The sequence below is a fragment of the Ceratotherium simum genome, chromosome 7 (assembly GCF_057802395.1).
Source record: "Ceratotherium simum simum isolate JZ-2026a chromosome 7, ASM5780239v1, whole genome shotgun sequence".
In the NCBI taxonomy this organism is placed as follows: Eukaryota; Metazoa; Chordata; class Mammalia; order Perissodactyla; family Rhinocerotidae; genus Ceratotherium; species Ceratotherium simum.
This window is the reverse complement of record NC_141906.1, coordinates 22,819,548-22,839,252: the sequence shown is the minus strand read 5'-3', so window position 1 is coordinate 22,839,252 and position 19,705 is coordinate 22,819,548. Positions and strand designations below refer to the sequence as shown.

The 19,705-nt window shown below is 37.4% G+C and overlaps 1 protein-coding gene across 1 annotated transcript; it reads left to right on the top strand.

Moving 5' to 3' along the window:
* The first annotated feature begins 18,472 nt into the window (after positions 1-18,472).
* LOC101402740 (olfactory receptor 2D3-like) lies at positions 18,473-19,414 on the top strand. The gene has a single exon (XM_004418379.1). It carries the CDS (start codon positions 18,491-18,493, stop codon positions 19,412-19,414), a length of 924 nt encoding a protein of 307 aa, XP_004418436.1. The 5' UTR covers positions 18,473-18,490.
* Positions 19,415-19,705: the final 291 nt, after the last annotated feature.

Sequence of the window (19,705 nt, the reverse complement as noted above, 5' to 3'; positions counted from 1 at the left end):
GGATGAATGTGTTGTGTGCCTGCAGGCTTCCCTGCACTCCCGCCCCCAACTCCACTTACATCACTCCTTTCCCAGCAGCTGTGTGTGTGTGTGTGTGTGTGTGTGTCTGTGTGTGTGTGTGTGTGTGAGCGTGTGTGTGTGTGTGTTTGAGCTGCCATAACTTCGCCCATGTTTATGGAAGCTGCAGCTGCTCCTTGGCATCAGGGATTTCCAGAGAAAGTTTCTTTAAGCTTGCCAAAACTTGCTAGGGAATCTAGGCTGGGAGATATGCTCACTCTGATCATTAGAATTCAGAAATTTTGGCACCTTAAGAATTTGGGGAGGGCTTGCTCTGTCTCATTTACAAGCAACAACCTGCACTTTTCTTCTTTGCATCCCTGACCCATACCGCAAGAGAAGTAGCAGAAATAGCAGCAGAAGAGAAGAAAGGTCTAGCTATTCCTCAGCCTGAGCTTAGTCTGGGTGATGTGGACCTAATTCTTAATTGTTTCCTTGTTTAACTCTTCATTGCAAAATTCGGCTTTATCAGAACTTAATGCACAAGCATTGTTCCTGCAAGGCTCAGTTCTGAGATCAGGGCTTTGGAGGTTCCACTAACCCACTATATAAAATTGGTATGTTTGTGGCCTGAGATCCTATGAGAGTTTTGCTATCTTTCTCATAATAATGCTTTATTTCACAGAGAAAATTTTTAACTATTTTTTTCTGAGGATTTTGTTATCAGAGAAGCACCTTTTCATCTTCCTGTTACCACCTCGTTTTTTTCCTCAACTCATTTTTTCTCCTACTTCTTCTCTTTTCTTGAACTTTAACGCCTCCTTTTCTTGCTTTCCTCCCTCTTTTTAGTTTCAACATTGAAGAAAAGCATGGAAGGTGTGCCAGCTTGGATGAAGCCTGGATTCGGAGACCAGAATCCGTCAGGGGTCTTGTAACAGAATCAGTACAAAGATGCTTGAGGAGTACAAGCCCTCATGCTTCCCAGGTTAAGTGTAAACTTGTAATTAGGTTGAAAAAAGTTCCTCAAGCATGGAATTAGAGAGACCTGACTTAATATTAGTTAATAATAATAATTTTTAAAAGACTCTAAGATTTCAGTACAAAAAAAGCTCCATGTGAGCCAAAGTCAGATAGTCCTGTTGAGCAAAGCTCATTTGATGTTTTTCCAATTTTATTGAGATATAATTGACATATAACATCGTATAAGTTTAAGGTATACAATATGTTGATTTGATATATTTATGTATTGCAAAATGATTACCACCATAGCATTAGCTGACACTTCCATCCTGGCCTCATCTGATCTTAAATTTCAATAAAGTGTCCAGAAAAATGAAGTAGTATACCTGTTCACCGAACAGAATTGTGGAAATTAATAAAAACAGAAATTTCACTTAAAATAGAGTTGGGAGGTCAGAAGAGAGAACTCTCATGCTCATGCCACTAAATGCACACACCATTCCATGTACACTACAGACCCCCACAGGAAGAGACGCACCTTGCATCTCTGACAGGACAAGCTACTACTTTACTACCACAGAAGAAAGAAGGCAGAAATTCCTCCTTGCCCAGCAACAGCTCAGGCAATGAGAGATGGCCATAATTCAGCCAATGAAAAGCGACTATACTTCAAAGTCCCAGTTTCCTCCAATGGACTCTTCCTTTACACCAGCCTCTCCCAACTTCATAAAAGACCATTCCTCTCCTTTGTTTCTCCAACTTGCCTGTGGTTTGGATAGATGGCATGTCCTGAACTGCAATTTTTTTCTTTTCCTGAATAAACTCACTTTACTGGTAAAATAACTGGCTGTTTACTTGTTTTAGGACAACAGAATATACCTCAGGTACTGTGGTCATTGCTGAGAGTAATACTGTTTGGCTCTGTTGATTTTCTCAGGGGCCAATTCCTTAGGTCTTTGGGGTGTGCGTGGATACCTGTGAGCATCAAAGCAAGTTCCTTTCCAGGTAAGTCAGATGTTTTTGGTAACAAGGAACAGCCTAAAAGCATTAAAATTGAAGATGAGGGGATTAGGGCAGCAAAGAGCCCTGAAAAGGAGATGGAAGGGCTTTTCAGGGATGGCTTTGTATTCTACTGAGAGTGGAAAGGACTGATTCGTGACTAGGAAATACTAACTTCAATGGTTCCAGAAAAAATAAAGAAATAATTACTAGGAGTTTGTGGAGTGTCAATCATTGGAGTGATGTCTAAAATTGATTCAAGTTTGTAGGCGAATTGCCTTGTGTTTCCTTCAAAAGCACATTTGATGGAGTTTTGTTATTGTCATTTTGTTATACTTAGCCCTTCCAGAAACAAGAATTACTTCTTCCATAGATTGCTGTACAAAGTTAATCAATATTTCACTTAAAAAGTAGGAAGAATACTGATAAAGAATCAAACCATCAGGCTTGCCTGGTGGCGTAGCAGTTAAGGACGCACACTCCGTTTCCGCCACCAGGGGTTCGCAGGTTCGGATCCTGGGCGCAGACAGACACACCGCTTGTCAAGCCATGCTGTGACGGCATCCCATATAAAGTAGAGGAAGATGGGCACAGATGTTAGCCCAGGGCCAATCTTCCTCAGCAAAAAGAGGAGGCTTGGCAATGGATGTTAGCTCAGGGACAATGAAAATAAAAAAAATAAAATTATCGCGCTTTATAGATAAAATGTTTTTCTTCCTGGGGTGTGCAGACGGATTCAATTAGGGGATTAGGGAGACCCTCAGCCAGAGTTAGGAGGAAATGAAAGTCCTTGTAAAAATAGGAGAAGGGTCCAATATCAGATTCAGCACGTAGAAATCCTTAGAATTGAAAAGATAGTCAAATAGAGTGGGGGTAGAAGAATAATAATGTAGCTACCATTTGTTGTGCATCTACTCTGTGGAGGGAAGGACATATACATCTATTTTACATAGCATCATATAGAGTGGGTATTATTCTAAGATAATGAAACAGAAGCCAAGGAAAGTCAGTATTTGCCCAAGTTCACAGAACTGGAAAATGACAGAGCTAGATAGGAACTCCCCTCAAATGTGTTTGCTGCTAATGCCAATGAATCTCCTATCTCACTGTGCTTCCTGGAAATGGCTCTGGTTGTTACTGAACCAGGTTCACTTTGCCTGTTGCACAGAAAACCAATCACTGAAACTACGAGGTTGCAGCAGAGAAAGGATTTTAATTACAAGGCAGTCAAGTGAGGAGATGGGAGAATGAGTCTCAAATCTGCCTCTCCAAAAGAGGGAACTTAGGGATATTCATGGGATAGGGGGACAAGGTGGTGTGAAGTGTGAGCATAGATGATTGGAGGCAAGGAAGAGTGAGGTATTTTGATGATCTGTGCAGCCATGGTCAAACTTCATACCTCTTCATAGGACACGTGTTCACCCCAAAATTGTGGTGCAGGTATGATCTGAGGGTGGAGGTTTTAGCTCCCTGATGTCAGGAGTTCGCTTATCAGGCACCTACATAGGCCCATTTCATGGTTTGGTGGTCTCCATCTGCCTGAACTGAATGAGGATAGACTCTTAATTTCTGCAAAACAACTCAAGCATCTGTTACCATGGTGACCCAGGGGCTAGGGAGGTGTTGTCTATAGGAACCTAATGGGAATCAGATAATATACTGCCGAAGCAGCACAGCTGGCAATGGGTGAGTGAACAACTAAGAGCTAGAATTAAAACCTTTGGTAAAACTTTAGTCACTAGCTACCTAATCATTAATGGCTAATTGTTCACTGGTTTCCTGGCTCTGTCAAGTGTCCTAAGCAAGGGCAGGGATAACCAGAAAGTATATTCTGTAGCAAAAGGAGCAGCTTAACTGGGCCTGACGTAGAGGAGGGAACAAACAATGTTGAAGAAAAGCAACAATGAGTGGACCGTTCCAGATTTGTGGGAAAACAATTTCCACAAATTGTGCTGGCTGCCTTGAAACAATTTTCCCTTCATGCTTGGTTGCTTCCCCATGCAGTGTCCGCATCTTCCCTAAACTGAAATCCTGCTCTAGCCAGAGAGATAGCTTTCTGCTGCCCTCTCCAAATGAGGCTACTCTTCTCCCTCCTCCCACACCCACCCACCCTGGCATAGAAAGGGGTCTAAGCATTCATGCTTCTGAAATTTGGAGGAAAAAAAAAGCTCAGTGTCATCCTTGACTTCTCATTTTCTTGTACACCCTGTATCAAATTTATCAGCAAATCCTATCAGCTCTCTAGTAAAAATATATCCAGAATGCAACCACCTCTCACTGTTTCTGTTCTGATCCAATTCACCATCATTTGTAACTTGTGTCATTGCAATAGCCTCCTAAGAGGTCTGTCGTTGACTATTCTGCAGATAGTAGTTGGATAATATTTTATAAATGCAAACCCAATCATTTCATTCACTCCTCAAAATATTCTTAGAAGCCAGTCCCTTTGCCCTGTTTTTTATTGCTATATCCCCAGCATTTTAATAATTATTACTCAAATTATTTTATTAATTCATTCATTTAATAAATGGTTATTGAAATTCCTCCACATGCTGAGCACTGTTACGTGTGCTGGGGATAATGAAGCAAACAGAATGTTACTATAGTAAAAATAAATGTTAGGATGTGCATATTTTTAGTTTCCTATGGCTGCTGTAACAAATCACCACAAACTTGATGGTTTAAGACAACATAAACTGATTCTTTTACAGTTCTGAAGGCCAGAAGTCCAAAATCAGTTTCACTGGTCTAAAGTCGATGTGTCAGCTAGAGTGGTTCCTTCTGGAAGCTCTAGGGTAGAATATGTTTCCTTAACTTTTCCAGTTTCCAGAGGCCACTTGCATCCTTTGGCTTGTGATCACTTCTTCCATTTTCAAAGCCAGCAGTGTAGGACTATTAAAGCTATCTATTATTCTTGAGAAACTTGTAGCGGTTTGGATCTTTCAATGAATTTGTCCATATCATCTTAGTTGTTGAATTTTTTGGCACAATGTTTTTCATAGGTTTCTTTATTAGACTTTATACCTGTAGAATCAAAAGTGATATTATCACTTTCATTCTTGATATTGATAATTCATGTCTTCTCTGTTTTTTCTTGATCTGTCTGGCTAGATGTATATAATTGATCTTCACTATTTCTTTTCTTATATTCACTTTGAATTTAATTTGTTCTTTTTCTAGTTTTTTTTTTAAGTTGTGAGCTTAGATTATTGATTTATTACCTCTTTTCTAATATAGTCATTTGGTGATATAAACTTACTCCTAAATACTGCTTTAGTAGCATCCCACAAAATTTCATATATAGTGTTTTTGTTTTTATTTCAGTTCAATACCTTTAATTTCCCTTTTGATTTATTTTTTGTTCCTGTCTATGAACTGTAGGTTATTTAGAATTATGGTGTTTACTTTCCAAATATTTGAGGATTTTCCAGATATCTCTCTGATATTGAGTTCTAGTTTAATTCCATTATAATCAGAAATCATACATCACATGATTTTAATTATTTTAAACTTTTTGGGCTTGTTTTATGGTCTCTTTTGATGAATGTTCTGTGTAAAGTTAAAAAGAATTTATAGTCTGCTGTTGTTGGATGGAATATTCTATAAAAGTCAATTAGGTCAAGACATGTATAATGTTTTTGAGATCCTCTATATCTTTACTGATTTTCTGTCTCATTGTTTGTAAATTACTAAGAAAGAAATGGTGACATCTCTCACTATAGTTGAACTTTTGTTTGTTTGTCTTGTCAGTTCCATCAATTTTTCTTCATGTACTTTGAAGATCTGTTGTTAGGTGCATACACATAAGGATTATTATGGCTTTTAGGTGATTTGACCCCTTTCTCATTACATAATGCCCCTCTTTATTCTTCATAATATTCCTTGTTCTGAATTCACCTTTGATATTAATACAGCCTCTCTAGATTTAGAAGTGCACACCAGCTAGAGCCGCTACAGTTGTTTGATCCAGCCCTGTCTCCTGCCACTGGCGTGAACCACTGGCTTCAAGTGAAAGGATGGGAAAAGATATTCCTCACAAATAGAAAACAATAGAGCAAAGTAGCTATACTATATCAGACAAAATTTCGTTAAGTCAAAAACTGTAACAATACAAAGAAGGTCATTATATAATGATAAGATTGTCAATTCATGAAGAGGATATAACAATTGTAAATATATACACACCCAGCATTGGAACACCTAAATATATTAAACAAATACTAACAGATCTGAAGAGAGCAATAGACAACAATACAATAATAGGAGGGGACTTCTATACCCCATTTTAAACAATGGATAGATCATCCAGACAGAAAATCAATAAGGAGGCATTAGAATTGAACTATACTTTAGACCAAGTGGACCTAACAGACATATACAGACCATTCCACTCAACAGCAGGAGAATACACATTCTTCTCAAGCAACATGGAACATTCTCCAGGAGAGATCACATGTCACTAAATAAGTGTCAGCAAATTTAAAAATATTGAAGTTATACCATGTATCTTTTCTGACCACATTGGTAAGAAACTAGAAATCAATAACAGAAGGAAAATTGGAAAATTCACAAATATGTGGAAATTAAACAACATACTCCTGAACAAGGGGTAAAAGATGAGATCAAAGGGAAATCAAAAAATATCTTGAAACAAATGTAAATAGAAACACAACATACCAAAACTTATGGAATGCAGCAAAAGAAATGCTAAAAGGGAAGTTTATAGCAATAAATGCCACAATAAGAAAAAAGATCTCAAATTAACTTTACACCTCTGGGAATTACAAAAACAAGAACAAACTAAGCCCAAAGTTAGCAGAAGGAAGGAGATAGCAAAGATCAAACCAGAAATAAATGAAAGAGAGAATAGAGAATACCAACGGAACTAAAGGCGGTTTTTTAAAAGATAAACAAAATTGACAAACATTTAGCTAGACTTACCAAAATAAAAGCAGTGACTCAAATAAAATTACAAAGAAGAAAGGAGACATTACAACTGATATCACAGAAATAAATACAAAGAATCATGAGACTACTATGGACAATTATATGCCAATAAATTGGATAAGTTAGAAGAAATGGATAAATTCCTAGAAATATACAACCAACATCATTACCAAGTCTTAATGATGAAGAAATAGAAAATCTAAACAAACCAATAACAATTAAGGAGATTAATCAATAATCAAAAACCTCTCAACAAAGAAAAGCCCAGGACCAGATGACTTCACAGGTGAATTCTACCAAACATTTAAAGAAGAATCAACACCAGTTTTTCTCAAACTCTTCCCAAAAATTGAAGAGGAGGGAACACTCTCAAACTCATTTTACAAGGCCAGCATTACTCTGATGCAAAACCTAGATAAGGATACTGTAAGAAAAGAAACTATAGGCCAATATCCTAGATGAATATACATGTAAAAATTCTCAGAAAAATACTAGCAAACTGAATTCATCAGCACAAAAAAAGGATCATACCAATGATCAAGTGAAATTTATCTCTGGGATGCAAGAATGGTTCAACATATGCAAATCAAAAATTTGATACACCATGTAAGTAGAATGAAAGACAAAAATTATTTGATAGATCAAAAAGCATTTGACAAAAATCAACATTTTCTCTGGTGATAAAAATTCTCAACAAATTGGGTATAGAAAGAACATACCTCAACATAATAAAGGACATATATGACAAACCCATAGCTAACATCATACTCAATGGTGAAAGATTAAAAGGTTTTCCTCTAAGATCAGGAATAAGACAAGAGTGCCCACTCTCACCATTCCTGTCCAACATAGCACTGGAAGTCCTGGCCAGAGCAATTAGGCAATAAAAAGAAATAAAAGACATCCAAACCAGAAAGGAAGAAGTAAAAATATTTGTTGTTGATGATATGATATTATATATAGAAAATCCAAAAGACTCCACCAAAAAAATGTTGAAACTAATAAACAATTCACTAAGGTTTAAGGATACAAAATCAACATACAAAAATCAGTTGCATTTCTGCACACTAACAGCAAACTATCTGAAAAAGACATAAAGAAAACAATCCCATTCACAATAGCATAAAAAAAGACCAATAAAATACTTAGGAATAAACTTAACCAAGTAAGTGAAAGATCTATACACCACAAACTATAAGATATTAATAAAAGAAATATTATATTACTAAAAGATAATTAAATACACAAAGTCAAGATAATAGCAATGTAATGTGCATTTATAGCATGTGAAAAGTAAAATTATGACAAGAATTAGCATAGAGGATTAGAGAGAATAATTGTAAATTTGCTGTTGTAAAGGTCTTATACAATGTGAAGTAGTATAATATTATTTGAAGTTAAACTCTAGTTAACTAATGACGTATATTGTAGGTCACAGAGCAACATTAAATTTTTTTAAATAACGTATAAATAATAAGTCAATATAAGAGAGAAAACAGAATCATAAAAATTACTCAATTAGTCCAAATGAGGCAGAAAAGGAAGAAAATTTAGTGAAGAACAGATGAAACAATAAACAAAATGTTGATTTTAATCTAATCATATTGAGCTATATTAAACAGGAATAATCTAAACAAACCAATTACACGTCAGAGATTGCCAGAATCGATTAAAAGCAATACTAAACTACGTACTGGCCACATGAAACCCATTCTAAATATAAAGATATAGTTATGTTAAAAGTAAAATTAGGGGCCAGCCCGGTGGCGCAAGTGGTCAAGTGTGCGTGCTCCGCTGTGGCGGCCGGGGTTCACTGGTTGGGACCCTGGGCACGCACTGACGCACCACTTGTCAAGCCATGCTGTGGCGGCGTCCCATGTAAAGTGGAGGAAGATGGGCATGGATCTTAGGCCAGGGCCAATCTTCCTCACACACACACACAAAAAAAGTAAAATTATTTTAGAATAAAAAGATATATCATGCAGGCATTACTATAAGAAAGTGGCTGTAGGATCATGCTACAGGTGCGCACATGGCAATGGAAGCCAGTGACAGGCATCAGGCTGGCAACATGCAAGTGCACAGCTGGAGCTGCTGTCTCTGATTGTGTCCACGGTGGCTGGGGTCCACTGCAGGGGTCTAGGCTGACATCTTCCACTTGTGCAGCCACAGAGGCCTGGGCTGTCCAGAAAAGCTGGGGAAGCTTGTCACTCACCAGGCTCTCCCTTTCCCAATGAGGAGAATTCTTTCTAGCTGAGGAGTTCCCTCTTGGTGCTGAGCAATGCTGGCTTGGGAAATGGCATGCAAAATGAAGCTGTTCTTCCTTTCTTGTTTGTGCAGTTGTTCTCAAGATTTTTGTTTCACCGTGTTGCTGAAGTTTCTTAAGTGGACTCCAGACTCTTTTTTTTTTGTGGATAGCTGAATTGTTGATCTTTGGAGGCTGAGGTCTCCTACTCTGCCATTTTGGTGACATCACCATTAGAATCTTTTATATAGTTTCTACCTCTCTGTTGAAATTCTCCATATGTTCATGCATATTGTCCACCTTTTCCACTAGAGCCTACTATTATGATGGCTCTGTCTTCCTCCCAGGCTCTGCCACAGGTAATCAGTGTTTTTGTTTGAGTTCTTGTTGGAGGTCAAACTTTTATTTAATTTTTGGCTGTTGGTTGTCCTGTGACCTCTACCTTGTGATTGCTTCAACAGAAGTTATAATTTTATAGATTTTTATTGTTATCATGGTGGAAAGGACACTTCCTCTAGATTTCTACACCTAAGAGGAAGCCAGAAGTTGAACTATTTAATTTATTTTGATACTTGTCTTACTTGCAGCTTAATATTATAACTCAGAAGGCTATATAGATTCAAATGCAATGAATGCTTTGTTTTCAAAATGATAGTATTCATTTTTTCAAATCCAACTGAATCATACAAAGATAAGATACAGCTGGTAAATTTCTATATTCACTAATGTAAGTTACTTTCTCTTTCTAACTAGTTTTATAACTATAAATCATATGTATCATATATTTTTAAAAACATTTTAAACAAAATGGTGCAAAACCAATGACACTCTTCATTGGGAGACTTTTAAATACTTTAGAACATTATGTTTTCAAATTTTTAGTATGAACATGGGAGAATTTTTGTACGTAGCACACATTGCTTTAAGCCACAAAATCACATATGGACAGAAACATTTTCAGGCATCCATTTTCAAAAATGATCTCTTTTTACTATTACTTTACTCAGAGGATTAGTTTCATTTTCCCTCAGTTTTGAAATGTTGTTGTGTTAGTCAACAACCTGGCAAGAAACTTAGATGCTTCAAGAAACTTTAATGAAGTGATTGCTTGTAGAAGTAAGGACAGAATTAAGGGACCCACCAATGGATATTGAGAAAGAGATGCAACAGCAGGAAGCCATTACTACTCTGAACTTGAAGGGTAGGAGGAATGATGTACTATTATATTCCAGAGAGAGATGCAGTCTGGAGGAGGGACCTCCTGCAAGAGTTGAGATATAGACACTATCAGAAAACAGAGCCCAGAGCAGGAAGCAAGCAAGGAACAAATACTTTACCTCTGTTTCTACTTTTCATCTCTTGTTTCCTGCTGGTACTTCCCATTGTCTACACCCAACTGGAAGCCAGCGAGCAATGGAACCCAGTGATATATTCCTTAGAGATCAACTTCCTAGAGTACAGGGAAGAATAGAACAGCTTAGAATGTTTCAACGTTAAGAAGGTGATTGGCAAAAGCCAGTATAATCACTTTTTCCTTTAAGAGAAATATTACAATTATTTTTTTTTTTGTAAAAATGGCTTGTGTCATTCTAGTGACGTCCACCTAGCATCATAGCAAAGGTTATCAAATTTGAATTTTTGTTTTCGGTACTTTGCAATTCAGTTACCAATGACTCTGTGTTGTGAAAATATTTTTCAGGCTGCTTACTATCACATTTATAAAATACTTGTAAAGGTTCTACAATATGCTAAAGGTTTCTACTTCTAAAAAACCCCATATTGAGGACAGATTATGGAAATCTGTACACTCTTGATTTCCACACTTTTGCTTCAATAACTTTGTTATGAATGATTCATTGAATGAATTTCATTTGAGTTGCTATTTCCATAACCATATTTCTGAATTCCCCCATCTTTAAATTGGCATACAGATTATATTTTTAGAAAATAAATTTTATGGATATACAATTTAAGTATAATAAAATACACTTATTTAAAACATACAGTTAAAATAGTTTTCACAAATATATGCATCTATGTAACTAGCTCCACAATCAAGACATATAATATTTCTCTTGCATCTGATAATTCCTTTGTGCTCCTTTGCTGTCAATTCCTATACACCACGTAATTACTGATCCAATTCATAAAACTACTACACCAGTCCCCAAGTAACTCTTGACCTTAGAATTTTATAAAAATAAACTCATATGGTATGAAATCTTTTATGTCTGGTTCTTTGGTTTGGCGTAATGTTTTTAAGATTCAACCATGATGTTGCATTTATCAATAGTTCATTTTTTTCTGCTGAGTACTATTCTGTTAAATGAAGGCACCAAAGGATATGCCACAGTTTATTTGTATATTCACCTATTGATAGCATTTGGTTTTTTTCAAGTTTTAGCTAGTTTGAACAAAGCTGATAAGAACAATTGTATTGTAAATTTTTGTGTTGGCAAAAGTTTTCATTTCTCTTAGCTACATAGGAATAGATTTTCTGGGTTGAATAACAAGTATAGGTTGAATTCCATATGCCCATTTAAAATTCTGTCTCTTTAAGAGTTTGAAATCAAGGGAGACGCAGAGATTCCAATCTGTGTTTACAAGCATAATATAAAAGGCTTCAGAGTATCTTACAAAGTCATACTCAGGAGAATGCACTGTTTACCTCAGCTCTCAGGACCTCATTCTTAATACCTTCCTCTTGGGAAAATCCACTGTTCAGGCCCTTGGAGAATTTAGGTTTGTATCTTTGAGACAAGTGGTTGGCATAGATTTAATGTTCAGAAATATTCTGACTGTCTAGGAATAAAAATCCAATGGGAACTGCCACGTGAGATTTGGATCTTCAGGCAGCAGATTTCACCATCCTGTACTCAGCCCTTGACCCCCTCACCAGTGACTCCGCTGCTCTGTACTTATCTCAGCTGAGCCCAGCAGGTGAGAATAGAGAATGGATCAAGGGGGCTGTGTCTCTTCAGGAGCTTCTGCAGGGTTTGTAAAGAATTAGCCTTTCCCCTTCAGCACCATCCTTCCTTTTGTTTTTGAGGGAGGGCTTATCTTTAATTCTCCTTGCGTGGAAGTCAGTATGGAAATCTGGCTCTAAGGTGCCTGCAGAAATCAGATTCCACAAAGAAAAGAAAATTAAGCTTTTACCCTAAAATCTCTAGGGTAATAACCTCCCACATTGACCTCATCTTCTGACAGCTGGACCCTGCCAGATACCCTGCTGTCCTTTGCTGACTCTGTGTTCCCATCCCCTTGTTCTTTCCCCATTACCACAGGCAGAAGGCTCCAGAGAAACCTGGTCTTTTGATTTTGAAAATCCTAGGTCTAGAAAGTGAGATGAATACAACAGCTATTTGAGGAGTTTTGTTACTGTAAGACCCAATACCTTGCTCTATCATCGCCGTCACCACTCATACGGAAGATAAAGTTTGTTCAATTTGTAATGTTTGTTTCTTCTTGAGCACAAGGTAGGAAGAAAAAAAGCCATTGTTTTTGCAACTGACCCTACTCCCAAGGCCAGGTGATCAAGCCTCATTTTTCCTTCTGGTCATTTCTGTGTGTACCAATGCTAATAGATATTGTGTCTTTTGTACTTAATTTACACTTTGTGATTCCTGGTTGTATAAGTGTTTGTGTTCGGGTATATGAGTGAAAATATGTATGAATTTGTATGTGTGATAATATGTGCATGGGATATACATTTATTGATTTGTTCAACAGATATTTATTGAAAAATTTATCTGTGTCAAGTGACAGGGATAAGATTACTGGCAGTCTTTATCTTCAAAGAATTTATAAAACATAAAAAACAAAATGACTTGGAAGTAAATATATATTATATCATAGAAAAGATGTATTAATAGTAGTAGGTATAACACCTAGAGAAGTTGAGAGATGGAAGATAACAACTCAGCTTAATGGAGTCCGTGAAAGCTTGGGTGAAGAAGTGACATTAGAGGAGAGTATTGGAGGATGACTAGGAGTTTATCCAACTGATAGAGCAATAAGTCTACTTCTGTAGAGGAAATGGCATAGGCAAAAGCATGGGTTCGTGTACCTGTAGGTAGGGCAGGGGCATGAGTTAAGAGTCAGGAAGTGGGAAGAGATGGCCTTGCAGAGATGCTTTAGGACCTGATCATGCATTTGGATTTAAGTCTACAAACAATGGAGAGTTATTGAATTGGTTTAATGGGAAATTGAAAATGATACAATTATTTTCTAAAGATTGTTCTGTTATTTGAAAGAACAATATAGGAGACAGAGAGATCATAGAGGTATAACAAGTAGAAACTATGGGGTCAGAAAATAGGTTGATAATACTGAGAATAAAGAGGAGAGAGGTTTGAGATAAAATCCAGTGGCTATTTAAACTGTCCAGTAGATGGAAATGGAAGGCAGGAAGAGAAAATGGCTGCCATTTTCAGTCTGAGAGACTGTCTTAGTAATTATGTCAATATTAGGGAAAAAAAAGGAACATTTATGTAGAAAATAAATTAGATATAAAAACAGAGAAGGAGTATAATAGTTTCAATTTTGGTTGTCTTAAATTGGAAGTTAAATGAGAAAATGCATGTAAAGTGACTGTTTTAGATGCATGCATTAAGTAACATATGTATTATTATTATAGGTAATGAAAACTTATTATGTACCAAATAATGACTGTGTTTATATAAATTATTTGATTTAATCCTTGTAGCATATGGAAAAATTAGACACTAATATCCTCATTTTACAGATGTAGAAACTGAAGCTTATGTAATTTCTTATTCAAGATGATCTATTTACTAACTTATAGTGCTCAGACTCAAACCAAGCTGTCTGTCTGCAAAACGTTTGTTATCACTATCAATATCATCATCATTATTATTATAATATCTATTATATATGTAAGGGTATTGTCAATGAGGTCCATTAGGAAGTTTGATATGTGAATCAGAACTTTGAAAAAATAAAAGCCTCAATTGCTTACAGAGATTTAGAAGTCATCAACAATTAAATGATAGCTGAAGCTGGAGGAGTAGACGAGGTCATTTAGAGAGAGCGTGTAGGCTCAGAAAGTGAAGAAAAGAGGAAAATGCCAATATTAAATGATGGGCAGAGTGAAAAAGATGATAAAGGAAAAGAAAAAGAGATGTCATCAGAGGCAAAAAGGAGTAAGAGAAGGCAAGGGAGAATACAGCTTCAAGAGTATCTATAGTTTTAATTATGACTGAGATCAAGCAAGACAACCAAGAGCATATTTAATATATTTGGCCATTGAAAGGTCGCTTTGAATGTGCAAAAATAGATTCATTGGAGAGACAAAAAACACATTATTTTGAGAAGCTTAAAGTCAAAGATAAGATGATAAATATATTTTTTCCTTTGTTAGAAGGAAAAGCCAATAGCACAGGAGATGGGAAGGTAAAGGAAGAAAAGAGGTTATAATTGTTGGAGAAATAGCCAGAGAAGAAATATGTGGAGTTTAGAACACAGGGGAATACTCGTATTTTAGCTAAGACAACTGTTGCCCTGAAAGGAAAGGGTGGATTACTTCAGGTTTGTAGGGATGTGTCTGGAGAGGTGAGTAAATCTGATTTTACTGAAACAACGAAACCTGTAAGGCAGAAATAAGAAGGAGATTGAGATAAGCCTTAGGTAGGCTTTAAATACTCAACTAGGGAATTTGAAGTTTATTCAGCTGGATGGAGGAAACCATTTCCTTTGGAAGATTTATCGGTTAGCAGAGTAGAAGATATATTAGACTCTAGGGTGTAGAAATAAGTTAGAAAGGTATTGAAATAATACAAGCAGAATTGAATGAAGTACTAGACTAACAACAATGACAGTGGCAATGAAAAGAAAGGTCAGAGATTTAAAAGATGAGTCAAAAGATGAACTTGATGATTGATCAACTTGAGAAAACAAGGAAGATGAAGTCAAAGTTGATTTTATGTGTTTAGTCACTGTGTTGAGGGAAAATGGCAGTAGTATTTGCAGGAAAGCGGAAGTCAAAAATCATTTTTGGAGTAAAATTAAGAGGAAAATTAAATTCCAAACATGTTGATTTTGAGGCAGAAACAAAATATTTGATTGTAAATTTTTAGCAAAAAAATTGAAAATGTAGGTTTCAAGTTAAGAATAGGGGTCAGATGTCAGATAACTTTTGAGACAGTCTAGATATAGGTGGTAATTGAGGCAAAATGACATCCCTAAGGAATAGTATATCAGTAAAGAAGGAGAAGGCAGAAAACAAACCAGGAGGAATATTAAGATGTTGCAGGTATTTTCACTGATGCCTCTTAGCCTCTGCTCCACTGGAATCCAAACTATGGAAAGATAGCTTGTCTGTCTCTTTTCTTTGGGTACCACAAGACTCTGCCTTACATTTTCCCAAATCCTAATTTTGTGGTCCATTCCACTTATTGCTCCTCCTGTGGATTCAGACTGAGCCCAGTTCCAGAGTGTGTTTCTAAAAATAGAATCTGCACTCCTATTCAGTGGGACAATATGTCTGAGCTTGGGAGCCAGACTACCTGGGACTGAATCTGGATTCAGGAATTTACTAGCTTCATGATCCTGAAAGTTATTTATTTTTTTTAAATACTCACTGGGCCTCAGAATTCATATCTAAAAATTGAGGATATTAGTAGTGTCTACCTCTTGAGACTCTTCTGAGAATTAAATAAGTTAATAAATAATAAATACTTAAAGGTGCCCGGAACATATTGAGTGCCATGTAAGGTAAGTTTTTAAATTGTTGCTGTTATTATCACTATTAGCTATTAGTAGTAGTAGTAGTATGTTCTTTTACCCCGCATAGAAGGTCCTAGACACAATAGTTAGGCTCCTGTATCTCTCACCAAATATCCTACACTGCAAATCTAATGCAATAATCTGAGTGTTAAAGGTAAATTCATGACAACCCTATAGTCACCAATGGCACCAGACTCAAACTGACTCTGCTCCATGTTGGCCCTGCTAGCAGACCTGGCATATGCCCTGATGATCCTCCTTAAATTTGATTCTACCTGGATCTTGAATCCTCTTTTTTGTTATGAAAACTCATCCCTAAACTTAAAAAAATTGTTTGGGGCCCTTTCTACAAGGGTTAGTTCTTTCCAGGTTATTTTCAACGACAACATCTAAGAACCTTAACCTCAGCCAATTTTAGGAGCTAAGCCATTTATGAACATGTTTGGGATTGAGGATAACTTCCTCTGTCTCTTGAGTATTGCTTGGTTTTCTCCATGCCAAGTCCACCTACATGATTGGATTTTTCAGTACTAGCTACGGTGGCTGGAATTGAGACTGAAATCAGATTGAAGATTTAAAAGCTCATATGTTAGAACAATACACTGGGGCTTTGAATTCCAGCTCTGACCATTGACATCTGTGTGACTAGCAAGTTACTTAAAATCTCTACCCCTTAATTTCTTCAACTGTAAAATAGAGATTTGAAAATACACTTCCTCATAGGCTTGTTGTGAAGATTAAATAAGCTAAATACACATAGAGTACTTAGAACAGTGCCAGACACATAGTAAGCACTTAATAAGTGTTATTTGTTATCATCAGAAACAGCTGGGACTCCTGAGCTGAAGAAGGCAACCTATCCATATTGCCTTCATCAAGCCTCCATCTCAGGTCCCACACTATCTCTCTTAGTTGAGGTCCCTGAAAACAGGGCCTAAGAAAAGAGCTTGTATGCAGGTTGTTTATTTGAAAAGTGATTCCAGGAAGTGGTGTAAGGAAGCAGTAAGGATGAGACAGAAAAAAACTAAACACTAATAAAGTGTGGATAATTGAAGTTGTTACTCTAGACCATGCATTCTCAGTGGGGGCAATATGGACCCCAAGGTTCTTGGAAGGAGAAAGAAACCTTAGAGGTTCTTGGAAGGAGAAAGAAGTCTTAGATGTTGCAATGGTTTGTGGCCCTCCAAAGGGCTGCAGTACATAAATACATCTACAGTAAATATCTGCTATTAAAATTTCTTGAGGGACGGTGATTAGGAAAAAAATATATTCCAAAAAAGCTCCTTAGAGGAAATAATCATAACAATAATAGTAATAAACATGGCACAGACAATGGGGGCTTAACTCCATAGAGCTCAGCTTCTAAGAAGCTCCCAGAAATGTCTGGTGCATTTATTCATCAACTCCCATTGCCCATTGGCTAAAGGTTGCCTCTGGGGCATTAACTTGCCCGTACTTCCAATGCCCTGGGGAGAATGCTGAAAGACAAAACGTCAGTGGTGCCAGGCGAATCACAACTGTCCACCACAGCTGAAGCTGAGGTCAGAGGTGAGCTGAGATTGTGTGTCACAGGCTGTAAAATCTGCTAATATTCAATTCAGAAGTTCAAGCTCCTGCTTGGTCCTGGCTTCTTTCACTTGAACAAGATCCTGGCACTAAAGTCTCATTATGTTACATTTCTGAATGTCACATTTGCTCATGGTACTTTTCCTCTTTGTCATGTGAAAAATTTTTCACAAGGCCCAGGATTATGGTCCATGGACATAAATTTCTCTTTTCTTCCTTCACTTTGTTTGGATTGCTACTTAAGAAGCGTCTTTTGGGGCTGGCCTAGTGGAATAGTGGTTAAGTTTGCACACTCTGCTTCAGTGGCCTGGCGTTCATGGGTTTGGATCCCGAGTGTAAACCTACACCGCTCATCAAGCCATGCTGTGGCAGTGTCCCACATACAAAATAGAGGAAGACTGGCATAGATGTTAGCTCAGGGCCAATCTTCCTCACCAAAAAAAAAAAAAAAGAAGAAGAAGAAGCATCTTTTGAAAAACACTATAGACAAAAACAAGAACCAATAACTATAATTCATCTGTTTGATTCTCAAAACCATATTTGAACCTCCTACTCTATCATGGAGAAATGTGTCATTGACCCCTGTGTTTTGATTTTGAAATACAGAAGCAAAAGTGGTTTTTATTGATTGAACAAGTTCACTTCATTCTCAGACTGCTAATCCAGATAAACACAAAATATTTCTTGAGAAGAAAAAAATGAAATGGAACCAAAGACAACTCCCCTAATATATCTTCATAGTAATTTAGCATATGTAAATATATTTACATCAAGATTATCTGAGAAACCATATCAACTGTGACCCTCAGCCTACCAAGTGGATCAAGCAAGGAAATATGTCTTAAACACTATGTAAATTGATGGAAACAACAGTATGCCTCCTAATGCTAACTAGCACTTAGCAGGAAGCAGCTGAAAGCCACTATCCAGCTAGGTGAACTCCTTAACATTGTACTTGTTTATAAAGCTTGTGAACTCAAACACTCAGAATGCATCTGTTTTCTGACGACAGGTAAACAGGAATAAACATCAATGGGAGAAGGAAACCAAACTTCTGTGGCTGAATTTATCTTGCTGGGACTTTCACAGGATCCAAAGACCCAGGTCTTGCTCTTCTGTCTTTTCCTGATCACTTACCTTCTCTCTATATTTGGAAACCTGCTCATGATTATGCTTATCCAGACTGATTCTCGATTTCACACTCCCATGTACTTTTTTCTCAAAAACTTGTCATTTGCTGACCTCTGTTTCTCTACAAGCATCGTTCCTCAGATGTTGGCCCACTTCCTTGTAAAAAAGAAAACCATTTCCTTTGCTGGATGCTCACTACAGATAGTTGTCTTCCTCCTGGCAGGGTGTACAGAGTGTGCACTGCTGGCGGTGATGTCCTATGACCGCTATGTGGCTGTCTGCAAGCCCCTGCACTACTCCACCATCATGACCCGGAGGGTTTGTGTCCAGTTGGCCGTAATGTCCCGGATCAGCGGGGCGTTTGCATGTTCAGTGGACAGTGCATTTACACTGTGTCTCCCCTACCAGGGACAGAATGTAATTAATCATTATTTTTGTGAACCTCCTGCACTCCTGAAGCTGGCTTCAGCAGACACCTACAATGCTGAGATGGCTCTCTTTTCAATGGGCGTGATTATCCTCTTAGCACCTGTCTCTCTCATCCTTGTCTCCTACTGGCATATTGTCTCCACTGTGATTCAGATGCAGTCAGGAGAGGGGAGGCTCAAGTTGTTCTCTACCTGTGGCTCCCACCTCACTGTTGTGGTTCTCTACTATGGCTCTGGAATATTTGCCTACACGAGACCTAATTCCAAGGCAATGAATGAAAAGGATAAGGTCATCTCTGTGTTCTATTCAGTTATGACTTCCGTGTTGAACCCCATCATATACAGCCTGAGGAACAAGGATGTGAAGGGGGCTCTCAGGAAGCTGGCTGGAAGATAGTCTACCTATGGAGGCACTGATTTCTGACAGTTTTCTTAAGTATTTGGAACACTGTGATTAACAATAGCTCCGCTATCCTCATCCTTTCCTTGCCTTGCTTTATTTGGTTCAGTTGATTTTTGTCTCCACAAATATCCATTAAATACCTACTCTGTGCAAGCACTGTTCCAGAACCTCTCAATAAGAGTATAACGTAGTGCCTTCCTCAAAAGGTTTCATTACCTCTGGGACAACAGAGAGCCATGCTCTGTCCTAAGGGGAGGTTGCACTCTTCTGTTATCTTATGGTCCC

Bases quoted from the DNA above. Each gene is read 5' to 3' on its own strand.
- LOC101402740 (XM_004418379.1), top strand. From the start codon at position 18,491: ATGGGAGAAGGAAACCAAACTTCTGTGGCTGAATTTATCTTGCTGGGA.